The following is an 18,864-nucleotide window of genomic DNA, read 5'->3' as shown; positions in this document are numbered from 1 at the left end:
TATTTGTAGACTTCTGATGTCATTGTCTTGTCAGTGAGAAAGACTTTGGTTTTCTGTCCACAACTGCATATCTCCTGCCAAATCATGTACTTGCGGGCGAATTTATCCGCAAACACGAACTTAAATTTTGCTGGTACATCCCCCCGAGCCGTCGCCAAATAAAATTTTTGACCTGGGATTTGCCCAAAGTCCGCCTTCACGTAGGTCTCATCGTCCATCAGAATACATCCGTCGAACTTGGTCAGCACTTGGTCGTACAGCTTTCGAGCACGGATTCTGGCCACATTGTTCTGCTTCAGCGTCCGATTTGGCTGTTTGCTGGCTCGGACCTTATTCCTTCCCGGAGACGAATTCGTCGCACCGTACTGTGAGCGGCCTGGAACTTATTGGCCAAATCGCGGTCTGAAAGATTGGGATTCCTCTTGACGGCCTTGATGACTTTCCCACGCAGTTTCCGGTCGACAGTTCCACTCCGACGCTTCGAATGCGGCTTCCGAGCCGTCGTCAATGTTTCCTTGTACTGCTTAGCTTAGATGCCGACAACAATGGATTTTCAAGAAAACTGTGCACAATTTTATCTCTCCGTTCGGCTTCCATGGCGGTTGTTTACAAAATGCTATCGTTTGGTGTTATGACATAAATACATGGTGAAAGGTAATGAATTTCCCGACACGTGGGTGAAAAAAGTTTCCAAATCCGTCCACTAGGAGCGCCACAATGAGCAAAAGAATTTGTTCCAATATTAAATGAAGCAGACTTTATGCTATAATTCAAATGTAGTTGTCATGTAAATTGATAGTGAAACCAAGGGCTTACTTTAAAGAATCAATTGTGATATTGATTTCATAGTTATATTATCAGGGCATTAAGCATTTCAAGATATCATTACAAAGTGTCCGAAATATGGTTCAGAACGGTATATCGTCTAATGATTTGTTGTATTACGCGCTTCTTCTACCGTCTCAACGCAGGTATTAACTCGCGCCATTTGTTGATCCTTAGTTCAGAATTCTTACCGAGTAGCAAGCTCTAGAATACGCGAAGCACAGTACAAGTCGGAAAAAAATCTTTAACGAAAAAAAACGGCCAGAACGGCAATCGAATCCGATCAGTAACCACTCGCCCACGAAAGCACTTTGCGTGCTCATGTGATGAATAATTCAATAAATGTTTTTAAATATGTTTATATATGTTGAAATTTCAACAATGGCAGAGTTATAGAACTTTTTTTTTGTCTCGATCTCTGTTGCATCGAACTGGCTCTACATTCAAAAGTACGCTACGGAAAACGATTATGTTGCTTCCATAGAAAAGATGAGAAAATCTAGTACAGGATATAATAGTGAAACATCTAAGTTAGTGTATTTAAATAACATTATGGGAGTAAAAACTTAAGAGTTAGGAATTTTTAATGGGTTTTTTTTTATTAATTCTATCTAAAAATTCATATTGAACTTTATTGTTTCTATCAATCAAATTAAAGCTCTCTTTTCGATCTACAATTTGTTCTTTGACACCCAACTTCTAATTTCCTTAATTTCGCTGCAGTATCGATATAAACAATTCTTGGTGAAAATTCAAGCAAAATTTTCAAAAATAACGATATTACCATACTGTACTTATAAGAGTCACTTAAAAAAAGGTAAAAATGTTACATTTATTGTTGGAAAAGTAGAAGGGTCTGAGCCTTGGGGCACGGACAGAAGTTTGACGTAGGACTGTTATTGTTCAGAACACTAGGTTATTTTAAATGTGATTCTTTTCATTGTTCAGAAATCTGTTAGTTTAACTCTTTGAAACTCTAAGTAGTAACCCTGAAAAGGGCCGTTTGTTGTATGTACTCATAACCTTCAAACGGTTTGTAACGAACAAAGAAAGACAATAAGCTTCTGGCAGGAAGTTCAACTGTCCATCTGAAAATGATTAATGAATATCGGTGAGACACATAACAGGGTGGAATGGTAGATGAAATACAGTGGAACCCCGATTATCCGCGAAAGCAATCCCCATAGCAAATTTATAGACCTCCCCGGATTTGTCAGTGAATTATAGGCTTATGCGCTTCTGTTTTGGCCATGGTTTCCGCATTATCTGACCACTGGTGTACACGATCTGGTAGATGGATAGTTTAATGATTTCTGTATTTATTAGGCATCGGGAGCAGTAGCTTTTTAGGTGAAATAATTTCCGTTTGCAGACTATCACAATCAAGTTGTATTGGTTCTACTGCTCAATCTATTATAGAAGGATTTGAATCATTGAAAATTATGAATATGAGTGATGAAGAATATTAATATTTCCTTTTGTTTCATTTTTGTGATGCGATGTAATGCCAATCTCAATAAGTCTGCGCATGATAATCGCTGCCTCCTCCTAATTAATGAACGACCACTGTATGACTGACACTTTCCTCGTTGCTTTGATGAAATCTTGCATGAAGTTTGAGCGATGCATGAATTCTGGCATCTGATTACTTTAACAATTTGCTAATTTGTTAGATAGAACGAATTATTGTACGCAATTTTGCTTTACATACAACATTCATGGGAACGAAGTTGGAAGAAAGAATGCATGATTTATCTTCGCATCCGCTCGCAAATCATACCTTTTTTATTTGTTAAATTGCTCACTTGTTTTATTATTTCCACCGTGATGTCTCAGGCAAAAAAAAAATGCTGGATAAATTTGCCGTCTAATGGTATATATTATAACATACATCGTAAGAACGATTCTGCATAATATGCATTTGAAAACTCTTAAAAAACGTTACATTTTTCGTAGAGTGACCCCCCTATACACTGCGTTTCACAACTATAGAACCACTTTCCATTTTTTCTGAGTTTCCAGAAATATGTAAGAAGTCTGTTAAATTGAGGTATACAGTGTAGGATATAACAACTATCATCATTTAAAAAACTGGCCATTTGAACTTTATCCTCTGCGTAGAACTAGATGCACACTACAACATGACGCAGCTTGGTCGAAACCACCCCGAATGGTTTATTTGAATTGATTGAGAACTAAAGATTACCTACCAATTAGAAACTTATTGTAATTCATGTGAGATTGACTTTAATTTTGTAAAGTAATTAGAGTGTTCCCATCTGGCTCTATAGTTATGAAACACTAGAATTTTAGTTTTTTGTATGTTTCGCGCCTGAACGCAACAATAAAGTTGAAATGGCCAGTTTTTTTAATGAAGATGGTTGTTATACCCTACACTGTATACCTCAATTTTACCGACTTCTTACATATCTCTGGAAACTCAGAAAAAAAAGTGGTTCTATAGTTGTGAAACGCAGTGTATAGAAACCAAAGACGTAGTCCTACGTCAAAATATCATATTTGAAATGCAAAAAAATTTTTTTTCAAATTGTATCGAATCCAAATCAGTATATAATCGAATCACATATAATCGAGTCCGTCCTGTATCACTTTTCAATTATATCGAGTGAAATTTTTGTTTGAGTGTGATATAATCGAGACGTTACTGTAGCGCAGCATTAGAACTAAAAATCATTCAGAAACGAAAACCATTTGGACTATGCAAGTTCCAGAGAAACGTTGTTTTCGACTGACTGTCGAATAAGTGACAATAAAATAAATCTTACTTGACATTAATCAATTTTCAGGAAAATCAATATATGCACTCTAAGCAATATTTCAGCTCCCACGGTATTCATATTTAACAATCAAATATTATCCCATGATTCACAAACATTCTACTTGAACACGAAAAAAAAATGTTCACTTTGAGTTCAAATAATAATTTCTGACAACCAATGAATAATCGCTCTAAAACATTCTCCCACATTGCCACCTTGCGCCTCTAACGATTCCCACCCACTATCGTGTACTCATTCTCAATGGGTTTTGGAAAAACTCTCATTCTCTCGTCTCATTCTCCAGCATCGACAGGCGGTTTTCTCCGTAATTCCTAATTATTCCGAACTTCTCGTGACCGCGCGCTGTGGTATTGTGGCAGCTTTCGGAACATTGTACCTATATAATAACTCTTGGAGAGCGGGATCCGCTCAGAGCCTCGGCCGTCTGTCTTCACGGTGGGACGGTTTCAATGTAAAGTTTTCGGTGTGAGAGGAGCGTGAATGAGGACGGAAGCAGAGAGACAACAGAAAAAAATGGCAAAGGTAATCCGTTCGGGTTCAGGACAAAGCTCACAGGAAGCGTAGCGGAGTTCGTGTCGTACAGTGCTGAGAAGCGGACGGACGGAATAGTGGGTCCGGTCTATGTGAGTTAGCCAGCATAAATGTGCTTTTGAAGAGTGGTGCGCTCTCAGAATAGGAGTCCTTTCCGAGGTGATCCAGTAATCCTTGACTAGAGAAATGAAATCAAATTGAAAAGTGCTTCCAAATAAATGTTTTTCCAAAACCGAATTGAATAGAAAGGTTTCACATGAAATTGGTGCTAATTACTGAGGGTGTCAAAGGGAAAAATCGAACATTGTGACTGTGTGTGTTATAAAGGACTTTGAAAAAGTTGGAAGGAAAATTCGCTGGAAAGCATGTGCCAGTGTTGGGGGAGTGAATGAAACGGAGTGATTGTGTGATTTTTGGTGTGTGAGAGAAAGAAAGAGCAAAGGGGGAGTGAGAACAGATACCACACGCTTCCAGAGAGCACACAGTTGTGGGGAATTTTCGTTACTGGCAGATTGTTACATAAAAATTCACTGCAAACAGATTTTTGAAAGGACGTGGAACTGCAGTGCCTGTTACAGCTTAATTTCGGTAGATGATTTTAGGCGGAATTTTCTGGCTTTCTATTTTCAGTGACGAATGCTGGTATCGGTGAGGAAGTGACAAATTTAAAATTGGTGGATTGACCGCTGCAAACAAGACCAAACATTTCGCGAGTTCGGTAATACCACACCACGGGAACTCTCTTCTCGCCTAGTACTTAGTTTTGGGAAGGAATAGCCAGTGTGAAAAGGATCAACCATGGCCGATAAAAAAGTAGCGGAACAATATTATGCCCCACCCGAAAAACTGGGTAAATGGGAAGGATTACGAAAGTTTCTCTGGAACAGCGAAACTAGCCAATGCCTTGGCCGAACCGGTTCGAGTTGGGGTAAGTACGATTGCTCATGTATGAATCATCTTTTCCCCATTTGGTCGAAAAATCCTTATTGAAACAAGTAATCATTATTCTGCAAAGCAGCCATCTTGTTTTTCCCACCCCACCCCCTCGGTAGGGGGTGCACTCTCTCATGGTTCAGGTATCGGGAATTATATCAGCACTAATATCCTTGAATGTTTTTCTCTTTAGTATAGATTTTTCTCTCAAATGCTGTCAGTCGCTCTTTGTCGCTCTCTGACACGCTCGTAGCACATATTCCTGCGAGGAAAACTGATTACATAAATTTTTCGATGAAGTCAGATACCTATCGAGAATATGTTCCATTTTCAAAATATTACTTCCGCCTTGTTCCTCAAAAGCAGCCTGTTGTTGTACAATTGATTGTCTGAAAATTGATAGCTAACACCACCCTGAAGATGGTTCAAACAAGCTCGACAAGGAAAACCAGAATAATTTGTTTGAAATTTATTTTCAAGTTTTATACGAATAACATGAAAATCTTTTTGATTTCATAGTCTATGGAAAAAAATAATGAATGTCCCTCGTTCACAAGAAAAATTCATCTGCAGTTGCATAATCAGTAGACTACTGACAACTTCCTGACAGTTCTGACTGTGACAGTATCCATTTCTGTTGAAATTAATGCAAATGACCTTTTCGTAGCATTGGTCAAGACGCATCTTGTAAATAGCACAAACGGTTGAACATTAAATTAAAGTTTGAAAGATATTGATTTTCCGATTTTGATAATGATGTAAGGCTCTGGCTCTGTAGGAGTTTCGCAACTTTTCTTCTGTGCCATGAGTTTTCTCTACCCAATAACACGACGGAGCGTTACATAATCGGGAAGGACTAAACTGGTGTTGCATTTCGAATGCCGTTAAAGTGTTTCTGTTGTTTGATTTACGGTTAAATTAGAATATGAATTCATATTGTCGTTTGACGTTTGAAAGATCTCGTTATTAGGAATCAAAACGACGGATTGAACTGTGGTTGAATTTTCAAATATTTTTTTATTGTTGTAAAATCATGAGTGCCATGAAAATGTCGATCAGCACAATTGGTCTCATTTAGGAATTAAAACGGGAAATGAACATTTTTCTCAGAGACTTTCCACACAATGTTCCATAGCAATCTCAATGCTTTTTTTCTTGTACCAAAAATATAGAACAACAAGATCATTAAAGCAATAATTCAATACCGATTTTCTGAAAAAATATCAAGATGAAATATATTCGCCAACAAAGAAGTTAATAAAACCATGAAGCACTGTAAAACGTCTAATGTACGAGGAAAACCACCATACTGAATAGTGATTAGAATAATCATTGAATCATATTACAACAGGTGGTTTTTTTTCTAGCGTAACGCTCATACCATTCATACAATCATATAAGCCACACAAGGGGATTTTCAAGCAATCTATAAAAGTGATTAAGGCGGGAAATCCACTTGTCAAGTATACTAACCCAAGAAAAAGTTACCCTTATATTATATAATTAATTTTGGAGATGTGTAACTTACTGATAACAAAAAATAATCTTCTTAACGTTTGCATAAAAAAATGGACTTTTTTCAGATGGTGATAAAAAACCATAGACAGATAATTGAGTTTGATAAATTTCCCATAGAAGGTAATTATATTAGCTTACTTGCAAAAAAAAATCTACGCCCTTGCGAGCGGCTTTCCGGCAGTTAACCGGAACATTCGCCATGGCTTGGGATTGTTATCCGGTTTTACCGGTAATACCGGATCATTTTTCATTACCGAATAACCGGTAATTTTACAATAAAAAACCGGTAATTTCGGTAAATGTCATTTTTACACCATAAATAACATTGGCCTTTATGCCGCTTCAAAATATTACCCGAGAATCAGAATAAAGTCGTAAAAACAGAACTGGCAGTGTTGCATCGATTTTACGATCTCCAACTCCAGTTCATAAATCGCTGCTTGATCTGAAAACACAGGATAAGCTTCAGCGATGAAGAACTGACAGCGGTGAAGGAATTGGTTGATGCCCTCGAACCAGTTCTGGTCGATGTTGAACTGCTATGCCGGAAGAACCGCACCCTTTATGAAGCTGATGTCTGATTGCAACTTATACTAGAACAGCTATCGGAGTCATCATCACAAATTTCGAAGCAGCTGCTTGAAGCCCTGATTGCAGAAAAACGTTTGGTTTGTGCAGATCTGCTCTCGTATACTAATACAGGTCGGACTCGATCATATATCATCGCAATTTCACTTTCAACGTTAATTTTCGAATCCAATACATAATCGAATCACAAAAAAACTATTTTTCTATTAATGTTTGACATTCATACATTAATGGAAAAATTGTTTTCTTGAGATTCGATTATGTATAGGATTTGAAAATAATTGTAAAAATGGTCGACTATATATAATCGAGTCCGACCTGTAATCATTCTCGTGGTCATGACGAAACTGATGATGATTTCGGTGTTTTCTATAAAACGTCACGGTCTGCATTGATCAAGCAGACATTTTAAATTGTTAGTAACATGATGAAATTTGACGATTATGGTATTGATTCGGTAGCTGGATAACAGGAGGAAAAAATCCACTGGACGATGCAGAACTTGCAGAACAGTTGAGCATCAAGGAAAAACTCGAACGGCGATTGCAGCTACCAAAGGTATCAACGTACAGCCCAAGCTCACGTCTAAAAATGGATTGATGAAAACCCTCAGACAAAAGATTTCGTACAGAGGGCATTAGAGGTAAATACAGGGAAACTTCGATATAACGTACATTTCACTTTCAAAATTGTACTTTGTATCGAATTGTACGTTATATCGAAGCATAATAAAGAACTCACAAACGTAGCCTTGAATACATTATTTTGTTGCTGTTTTAGTATAGTTAATAAATGAATTCAATTAGAAGACGAAACCAGCGTTTCTCGTGATGTTTCCCTTCATACTGTTGATTAAAGCTTGATTCATTTAGAATCCGGAATCACAAAACCAGCTGTATTTCGGGATTGATTGAAGGTACAAAACACAAATCACAATACAGTAATTCATTGTTCTTTCAAAAACCTAAAAAAAAAATCCTTCACACTTTGTAATTCTGTACGTTATATCGAGTGACGTTATATCGAGGGTACGTTATAACGAAGTTTCCCTGTACCAATAGTATTCGATGCTCTTCGTACTGTGCGCCCAACATCATTGGACTCTGAACATGCATTTCCTCTTTTGGAAATTTTGTTAATGAGTTCCGATCTACGTTAAAAGACGATAAAATCAGCATTATTTGTGTTCTTAAGTATTACTTAAATTAACAAACTAAGTAGCAAAAACTTGAAATTTTTCTCTTGTAAACTAATCATTATCTATAAAAGCCGTTTCTTTCAGAAAATGATTTATTTCAAAGTATTTTTTTACCGGTAATTTAGCGGTTTTATTTGTTTTCTCTGACTGAATCATTATGGAACATGATCTCTCATGGAACCTATGTTTCGCCGTAACAGAAAATGAGGAAATTGCATATACTCTATACTAATCAGATTATTACATATACTCTCGGCTGAGCAACCTATTTTAAACATATAGTTTGCGATAGTCCTACTATCCAACGAGATCAATGCTAGGAGATGAATGACTGTATGTTGGATTTCAGCTAACATCTACAGATTTGCTTAGATGAACGGTTAGCGACCGAACCGTCATCAAAGTGAACTGTTTTGCCCATCTTTACAGCATTCAGTCGATTGTGGGGGCAAAAGTAGAGAAATCAACAATCCAACTCTTTCGGAACGCAAAGGAGTGACCTCCTCGGGTGACCAACCAAGCGCAGCGCTGCAGAGAAATGTATCCATACCATCTGGTATGAGAATCACAAAGGGGTAGGGCTTACGACGCGGTGTTTCCCTTGCATTCAAATTGTATTCTGTTGTTGTTTTCGCTTCGGTACAATTTGAGGACCACAAATAGGGCCAATCAAAAAGTATAATTAAAATTTTAAGATTTTATTAAAAAATTTACATTGATGCGTAGAAATATTTCCTGTCCAATGATATAAACAACTTGGCGATCCTTTAGGAAATGCTCGAATTATAAGCATTTGAAATCTTTCATTTTTTCCTACATGTGCCATCTAAATATGTATAAATCCAAAAACGTATCGAACGAAGTGGTCTGGTCTTGTTTTTTTGCCATAACTCAACTATCCGAATCATTTAATACACTAAGAAAACAATCTGACTCACCGGTTAGATACAGCTTGGCTAGTCGTGACCTCAACCTCCTAGAATAACAAATCTCAATCACATAGCAAATAAGTTTCATTATAACGTGCAATTTGCCTCTATGAACGTTGGATAATAAGCAATTTAGACTGATAAATGAATGCTATGAAAAAAAAGTTTCACTGATCTACTTCAGGTAGCTAGCATTAGGAGAGTCCACAGCCCTGTTTACTATAGAATACATCTCCTAGAGTTATACAATTGAATAAAAATACCTATAATTGTAATTCGCACGGTATGATCACATCGAATTATATGTATATAAAATCAATTATTCGGAGTCGTTAGCCTCAATCGAGTACAAAAGCTTCACGAGCATGCGATATAGAAATTACGGTACTTTTTTATTACCCAGCTTCTAATTGATAACCACTAATACTTTTCATTTTTAATTGATATGGAGAAGCTTATGACTGTCATTAGTTCACAAGCTTTAGCTTTTAGCCGAGTTGTTCTTTCCGGGGAATTCCAATGCTATGACGTGCTTTCAGAGCACTTATGCCATGAAATGTTGATAAGGACAATAGTGGAACCTTCGGGAACCAGATTCCAAATCCAGTTGAATGAAATTAATTCCAAAATGAAGGAAATGTTGCGCAAAGCTGAGTAAATTCATTTGTATTCATCTTCGAAAGGAAACGACTGATATATTTTCAAGAATTTGCATGATTCCACGCTGGTACCGGTCAGTTTGTATTGCGTACATGGTACACTAAGACTTTTGAACGGAAGTTGTTACATTACTCAGATGGCAAGGTGACTTAGGGGAGAACACATTCTTGGACATGCTACATTGACTATCTGCAAAGAGTTTTTCAATTTTTGATGGTTCGTATATTCAAAACACGGCAGGAAATATTGCCTCTATTTTCGAAGATCAAATTACCTATTTGAACCGGGTCGTGGATAGATTGACAAGAAATTCTCTTTATTTTATATTTATTTATATATATTTTTAACAACATGGGTTAGTACCGGTGCGCAACGTATATTTAAAGTTAAGTCCCGTTGATCACCTCGCTAACAGGAGAGAAAAAGTTTTCACGTATCAGGTTATACCCTCTTACAGGAACCATTACGTGCTCGTATTAGAATATGTATGCTCTGAATCTCTGAATCACTATCTTCCAGCTTCCTATTTTCCTTATTTCCTTATTTTTTTTTGAGGGCACGCATTGAAAGCATGCGATTTTATACGCATTTTATCTGTTATGTTTTCCTTACTTTCGTCTTCCTCGCAAGCTTCAGTTCGAATTTCCTTTCGAACGCCTTCACAGGCCTTTTTTCAAGGCTTGAGGCGAATGAATGAACTTTGTAGTTTGAAGCCTCTATAATATAAAAAATGAATCGATCATTTTTCCTGCTCTCTTTTTCTACCCCTTTCTGCTCCTTTCTCACACTTGATGAAATCATGAGGCGATGCTCTGTAAACCGTATTATTTGGTTTCAAGAGGCTTTAAGCTTTTCAGTTCATTTGTCGCTAAAATATATAGCACATTTCACTTTTAACAAAGAAAAACAGAACCCGCCTACTTACTTTTATGTACCAAAATAGTCCCGGAAAATAGTGTCGACAACGGTGCCAAGATGGCGCCATTTTGCAATGATTTTATCGACATATCCTTCGCTTTTTTATTTTAAATCACATCAGGATTCATAATTTGTGCTTAACAAGGATTTTTAACATACAAAAATTCGAAGTTTCGAGAATTTATAAAATGTCGATGCTCTACAAAGTTCGTCAAAAATAGCTTTACCATCTTGTTCCCATTTTTTAAATTTTCTACATGACTTCTATTTTATATGAAAATATTTTTAAAAAAAATAAAAAACAAAAAAAAGTACAACTGCTCTCTCGATAAAATTGCTCTCTCGATAGTAGTTCTATGTGCATGGTATCTAAGGAATTTCACGTGAAATTTAGTATATTAAATCTGATATGTTGGACAAATCATCAGTTTAGACAACTGTTCACCTATTCTAGGAGAGGTGAACAGATATGTTGTTCAATCTCAGCGATTAATTAGCATAGAGATTTCTTTTGTGTTTGGGGGCAAAGTGGTCATAGGTGTTATTCACTTACAATGTTCTGTTTACTAAAGCTGATATACCTCGTCACATTCTGCTCTTGAAGAAGTTTCTTTTGTGGCATTGATCCTGGAAAAATGTGCCAATATGCCACTAAACGAACCCTTATTATGCGGAACGTTATGTGTTTCTTACTATATTTTTGTATGCATGAGAAAATTCAAATTGATACTCTAGGTGAATAGACCAAGCTTATTTCATACATGTACCTACTATATCAAGTATGATTTGTACAAATTTGGACGAAAAAAACGCATAAATCTATCCCATTTAGCTTGATATGTGCGAGTGACCACTTTGCCCCCCCTAGGTGACCACTTTACCTCCAAGCAAAGCATTTGGAATTGCTGCATACTAGAGTGACTTGACTATCATGGTAATATTCTCAATCAGCTTCGATCATACATTACTGGTCGTGAAATGTCAGTGAAGATAAACAATCATATTTTTGAGCCTTTTTCTGTTTCTTCTGATGCGGTTAAGGATGGTCCTCTCGATCCACCCGTATTTCCGCTGTATTTGAAAGACATTCACTTCTCAATATATTGTCCGTGACTGCCCTATGCAGACGATTTCAAGCTGTATTTTTTCAGAAACGATCGTACTAACACAGTTCTCCTTCAACGTCCTGCTGGACGTATTTGCTACTTGATGACACACGAATAAGATGATATTTCTAATTTTTCCGTAGGAAGACTTCACACACTCTCTTGATGGTGAGACACTGAATCGGATGGCTATTTTAAATTATTTGAAAGCAACGGCTCATTCTTATTTCGCATTTAAACATCACGTTTCATATCTCAACAGAAAAGCATCTCACCCGCTTGTATTTTAACTCCGCATTATTAGGGATTACAAAGATATATTACGTTTGAGAACCGTATATTGTTCACTAGTACGATCATCATTGGAATATTGTTCATTACTTTAAGCGTTGTTTAAACTGAGTTTAAACTGAGTCAATTCGGATGAGATTTGTTCGTTTTGCGCTTTGATTGTAGCCGTGGAGAGTTCCAGTTAACCTTCCATGCTATGGATGTCGATGCAATTTGATGAGCAATACGATCGGATCTGAAATTTGCACGATGTTGCATTCTGTAATCCGATCGAGTTAAATCCCACCGGGGCTTATGCAAATGTAGCAATCAAGACATTGACGAGATTGAGCTTCGTGTTGCATTTCTGTGAAGCAAAAATGGTAAGGAACGTCGAGTCATTATAATAACATAAAGTAAAAATGTTCATTCAAATTTAAATAAGATAAACCTATCTTAGGGCCGAATACGGATGAATTATTTTGACGTTTGTCTCGCGTCAAGGCAGTGTTGCCACTTTTGCATATGTCGACTGAGTTTGAATTTCGGATGGATTGTAGAATGCAAAAATCTGGAATCTGGAATGGATCTTGTAGAATCATCGTATCCTTGGATACAAATATCTAAGTTTGTATTTCTTTGTACGATATGATCACATCGAATTATCTGTATATAAAATTAACTATCCCGTATTGCGTATCTTCAATCGAGCACAACCAACATTACGAGGCCTAAACATGCGATATGGACATTATGATACTTTTTTACTACCCGCCCTTTTAACTGATAATACGGCCAATACGGTTTATTTTTAATTGTTATGGAGGAGTTTATGACTGCTATTAGTTGAACAAGCTTTCGCTGTTGTTAAAGCGGTTCTTTCCTGTGCATTCCAATGCTATGTCGATGTTCTGAGTATTTATGGCTGAAGTGTTGATAAGGACGATGATATTTGATACAAATAAGATAATGGGGCCTTATACCAAGTTAAATTAAATCCATTCCAGAAAGAATGAAATGGTGAACAAGGCTGAATCGATTCATTTGCATTCATATTCGAAGAGGAATGATTGGTATCATAAAAATTACGTAATGTATTACTTTTGAGAAATTTTCATATTTCCACACGGAATGTTCTAGTCAATTTCTATTGCGTAGTGTGGTGGCTCTGGCCGCTTGACGGGAACGGCGGATCCTTCGGCCGAGGAAGGCCTCAACGTTGATAGCTTAGGCACATTGGTTTTGTAGAAAGCCAAACCGTTTGGATGCGGCTTGTTTGGAGAATTAAATTATCGTCACATTGTCCTCCAGTTACACTTCACTAGTTTGCGGACGACGATAGTTTTTTTTTCTGTATTATAGTGATTTTCAACACATTTGGCTGGTTCGTCACTTTTAATTCCGTTTTTGGAAGAATGTCGGGAGTGAGAATTGAACTCGTGACCTTCAGCCGGAGAGACATGGATGTTACCACTACGCCAGATCGCCTCCACTCGACGATAGTTAACGGGGTCATGAAAATGAGAGGATGTTTCTTAACAATAATGTCTTCTATTTGATCTCTGTCTAAGTCCGAGAGGTTGGGACCACACAATGCTCAGCGAATAATTGTATCGATCAGCTTTTAGTCGATGCTATCGGTGTAAGATTGAGCTTCTCGAAGTAGCGCATAACGATGTTTACGCAAGGCGGACAAGATAGATTAAGTGATAATTCTTTTGCGAGTATAACCCTGGACGAACGATTGATGTGGTAATTTGAATATCTATGTGTTAATGACACATATATTTATAGAACCTTAACGAGCGATACGCTTGATGCAGTTTCTGTTGATGCCAGTAAACAACCGTTAATTATTACAGCATTGCCAATTTTGCTGCAAAGTGTCGATGACGGGAATCGACTTCGCAGGGCTACTAGAATCGATCAGACAAACGGATGTGTTTAATGAATAATTTGTATGAATCCAGCTGTTGGAATAGCAGCTGTAGTAATGATTGTGCAAACATTTTGAGAAACTTGAGGTGAAGGTCTTCGCTGTTTGACCGAAGCCATATGTTTCACAATTTTTGACAGATGAAATTTTATCAATGTGTGCTGACCACAAATATATTTAACACAAATCACGACGAGCGAATATGTAACTCTTTTTTTTTCAAAGAAAGTTGTTCGTCAAACCTGTCTGTAAACTGTAAACGTAAAACGTTACGTTAAATATTTCTCCATGTTCGATATTTGACATCATTTGCCACTGTTTATAAACAGAAGAGTGAAAAACAAATAGTTTCGTACCAAATTCAAACTAAATTTGATCTGTCTTAAGGAGTCAAATATTGGACCTACGGTCAAAGAGTGTATGTTATCCTTCAAGGTTGTAGCCATCAATTCGTGCTAATGTTAAACACGCATCTTGAGCATTCATAAAATTTTTGCTCCACAGATCCATTCGACATTGTCAACATTGTGGAACTTTGTTGGCTTACGAGCAATTGATGGGCCCAATTGCTCAAGCAAATCGTGAAACGATTCGAAATTCGTTTTCATTTTTATTGTCGAACAGAACGCTGCTGCTGCTGTATTTTAATAACAAACAGCTGCATCTTTTACGATAATTTTCGCACACATCAGCACACAGCAAAAACGAAGTGCAACTGTAGCTGGATCGTTAAACCAGCGTTTTCTTCGACAGTTTTTCTTTTTTTTTTTGAAGGCTGGGTTTCTCCGGACCCTCCTTAAACCTTCTCTCCCACCCCCTCTCAACCCACTGCCTCTCGGGTGGTGCAGAAAGAAAAGTGATAAGTTATAAATCGTGGGTGGGTGTACATGGATGGAACAAACGAGGGCGACCGGCGGAAACGACGCTATTTTTAGACAGAGCGCAGGCGCTGTTTGATGTATGTCGTGACACCAACAACGGCAGCAGGCCACAAGGCCTTCCGCTGGCTGCCCCCTGGCAAGACTTGGCCCAAAAGCGGGAGTGTGCTCCAAGATTGATTCGAATCATTGCTAGCAATTTAGTCCATTTGAGGGTTCGCGAGCATAGCTACGGGAGAGGAGAAGGAAAATTGAATATGGAAAACTCATTAGTATTTAAATTTTGAGATTATTTCCTCCAGCTCAATTTTGCAAGATATATGATATTTGCAGGGATATGATATTCCGTGGGATATTTCGCGACCAGACAGCGTGGGATAATGTACTCCAAAAATCAAATGAAATGTGTATTGCTATTAGTTCTAGTTCGTCACGCAAACATATTTCCAAAGAATTTATGGTACATAGTTCACTCTTGTCTCATATGTGTATAATTGAAATAATCCATTTGATAGCATACATTCTGTAAGCATTATCTATCAGTTGAAATGATTCAACAAAACACTATTTGAACGGAAGTGTCATCCAGTTGAACCTCATAATTATTTTCACCGTGCAACACCTGCTATAAATTTTAACTTGAAGTAAAGTTCTGATGAACAATAATACAATATCTTTCCAAGAATCTCCTTAAAGTATTGTGCTATAGAATGCCATTCATCCATTTATCATCAATAGGTTTTCAAGATCATTCTTACTAGAAATTTGATGTTTTGTAACTTTTTTGTCCTAAAACCTCTATTGATTTACAATGGAATTTGATCTCGGGATATTGTGGTGGAGTAACTATTAACCCTTTGCGCTCGAGCGGTGCCTCTCAGGCACCACTGCATGTGATGCAATAACTCGAGCGGTGCCTAAGAGGCACCATTCAGAGCGATGTGTCTAAATGTCTTATCTCGGGTGATTCTATCGCCATAGGAGATGAAAGCTGTGCACTGCTGTTACACAGTGCACATTGGAGATTGTTTCATAAAATATCATAAGAAGCAAAATTATAGAACATAATTTTAATAATTGCATTTCATTAAGCTAAAAAAGTATGTATAATGTTAAAATATACAAGTTTAAAGTGTCTCATTGTGTCTAAAATTATTTTAAGTCAACAATAACGAACTCATGAAAAAAGCGGGAGTGCGTGAGATTACTCTCGTGTTGCCGGTTCACCCGACAAAAAAGCGCCTCGAGCGCAAAGGGTTAATATCTTTGTGAAATAACCATACGCATGGAACGAAGATGAATTGGGCCGGTGGCTCCACTCAATTATCCCTAAGGTTAGCCTCAATCCGTGGTTCAAAAGTCTGGACTTGAGTCGGGACTTTATTCGCACCTTCTCCCGACTCATGTCCAATCACTGTTCGTTAGACGCGCTGCTTTTTCGTTTTAATCTTGCCGACAGCAATCTCTGCGGTTGTGGCCATGGTTACCACGACATCGAACACGTTGTTTGGTCGTGCGAGTTGTATCTTGTCGCCAGATCGAAATTAGAGAACTCCCTTCGGGCTGGAGGAAAGCAGTCCAATGTGCCGGTGAGAGATGTGTTGGCTCGGTTAGACCTTGATTACATGTCCCAAATATATGTTTTCCTTAAAGCTATCGATCTTCGAGTGTGATTGTTCATACATCCTTTTCCCCTCCTTTTCGTCCTTCGCGAGCTATCGGTTCCCTTCCTACTAACATTAGAATAAGTTAAATTGTAAACACATATTAAATGTAAGGATAGTTTTAAGAATTGAGTGTGAAGTGTCAGTGTGAATGAGAATGTGAATGTGAATGTGAATGTGAGTGCGAGTGTAAACACACATCTCCTTACATCCCATCCTTTTCCTAATGAAAATGTGTCACCCTTCTAAACTCGAGTCGACCGCGAGTAATCGGTTTCCTATTTCATTAACCATAGAATTAAGGAAACAACATGTTGATATATGCTAGTTGAAATATAGTTAAGGGTTTGGCTCCATTAAACTTATGTAACTGAGCCTGTAAAAATAATCGGATTAATAAAAAAAAACCATACGTGAACTAGGTTACTGGCGCCTTTATGTCATTGTGTTGGTAAAACTTGAACCCTCGATCCAATCTCATTGCTTCAATTTTTCCTTCAGGATATTCAAGTAAACATTTTGATCCATTACAGTATCGACACCTATTTCAAGTGTGCACAAACATAGTACCAATCTAACACCACCATGTTTAACAGCTGTTTTCAGTTTTTTTACGTTTTTTTCATCGTTTGGCTTCTTCCATACAAAATAAAAACAATCGAAGCCATAAATAGACTCATCTACACAAATAACATCTTCCCAGTAAGACACTAAAGTGTTCTCATGTTGTTTGTCGAAATTGTATCGTAGCATCTGATTTTTATGTTCATAAACGCTTCTTTTCCTCAATATTCAACTCATTACTGTGAATAAGCCGGAACTGAGCTCTTCGCTCTTCGCTATTTTCCCTCAGGTATATGCTTGGGAAGACACCAGCGACATCTATGATAGTGTCGCCGATTCAATGCAGAATATATCTGACAACCATGAATGCCAGGTGATTTTTTTTTCAGATGTCTTCACATGGTACAAAAAAACTTAAATTCAAAATTTTGAACAATGTTTGATAGATTATTCTATGTAATCGATATTGTTATATGGCACGTTTCACTAAATTTACCTTGAGGGTATGAAGTTCATTTCAATAAATATGATCAAAAAATATATTGCGCAACATAGAACTAAGTTTTATTAGTTTAGAAATGATAATTGACTCGATAAAATATGCATATAAACGGAACTGTTTATGCCAAAAGTAATGTAACCGAGAATCCTTCGATTTGTAAAGAAGTCGTGAAAAAAAAGCGAGTGAATGACGCCGAGACAAATTTCTCCATTGATTACTAAATACAAAATTTAAAAAAAAGATGAAAGAGTGAGCGAATGACACTGGGATAAAATCCTTACTTCTTTTGACGATATTTTCGGCCAATAGTAAGAATTTTATGGAAATAATTTCTCCCAAAAATCCACATACACTATCATACATATTTTTTAATGTCTTCAAAATGTCTTCATAAAATCAAATATCTTCACAGTGTGTCAAATGTCTTAAAAATGAAGACATGTCTTCAAACCTGGCATCTCTGCTGACAGCAGTAGCAGAGGATGTCACCAGTGTTGCCGACTCGTCATTGTTATACCACACAAATTTTCGCTTCGTTCGTTGATTCAGTTCATTCGTGATATCTGCTGTTTTTTTTTGTATTTTACCTCATTTTAATCTTGCAATTTCAACTTTTTTTCTGGCCGATTCCAGGGTGCACCAATGATATTCTTTTCATCTACAAACCGTTTAAAGATTTGTGGATATTAGATTGTTGTCCATTGAATCAATTTCTCGAAGTGAAATTTCGTTTCATCGTGTTTTGAACAAACCAGATGGAAACACTCGCCTTCTTCACCGCATCGTGAACCGAAAAAGTCTACTGACACTTCATTCCTTTTCTTTCTGGCCTTCTCCACGTCAGCTGTCTTTGGATTTCTGCCGTTGATTGTCGTGGTTGCTGGTTTGTCTGGGCCTATTTGGATGACTTCACCACCCGGAACCAGTGGGACGCACTCGGCGGATCTGCTCTTGATTCGATGCCATCTCGATAATCACTTGACATATTGTGATGAAATTCTGCCTGCGTGGACACTACACTCTTAGCTAGTTTTAGTTAGAAT

At 37.3% G+C, this 18,864-nt stretch overlaps 1 protein-coding gene across 9 annotated transcripts in view; it reads left to right on the top strand.

The window, feature by feature from the left end:
• LOC129772962 (sodium/potassium-transporting ATPase subunit beta-2) overlaps window positions 1–18,864 on the top strand; it is a 71,617-nt gene that overhangs the window by 19,779 nt on the left and 32,974 nt on the right. For 6 of the 9 annotated variants that reach the window (XM_055776499.1, XM_055776496.1, XM_055776500.1 and 3 more), the window contains one exon: window positions 4,788–5,085. In XM_055776499.1, coding sequence (XP_055632474.1) covers window positions 4,956–5,085 — 130 coding nt within the window. In that variant the 5' untranslated portion in view covers window positions 4,788–4,955. Of the gene's footprint in view, window positions 1–4,011; window positions 4,317–4,787; window positions 5,086–18,864 lie in introns of those variants that run through there. The other 3 variants (XM_055776504.1, XM_055776502.1, XM_055776497.1) reach the window with 3 other exon arrangements.

Source organism: Toxorhynchites rutilus, chromosome 3, assembly GCF_029784135.1.
Source record: "Toxorhynchites rutilus septentrionalis strain SRP chromosome 3, ASM2978413v1, whole genome shotgun sequence".
Taxonomy (NCBI): domain Eukaryota; kingdom Metazoa; phylum Arthropoda; class Insecta; order Diptera; family Culicidae; genus Toxorhynchites; species Toxorhynchites rutilus.
Note: the sequence above shows the minus strand (reverse complement) of the source record. Positions and strands in the feature narration are given on the sequence as shown.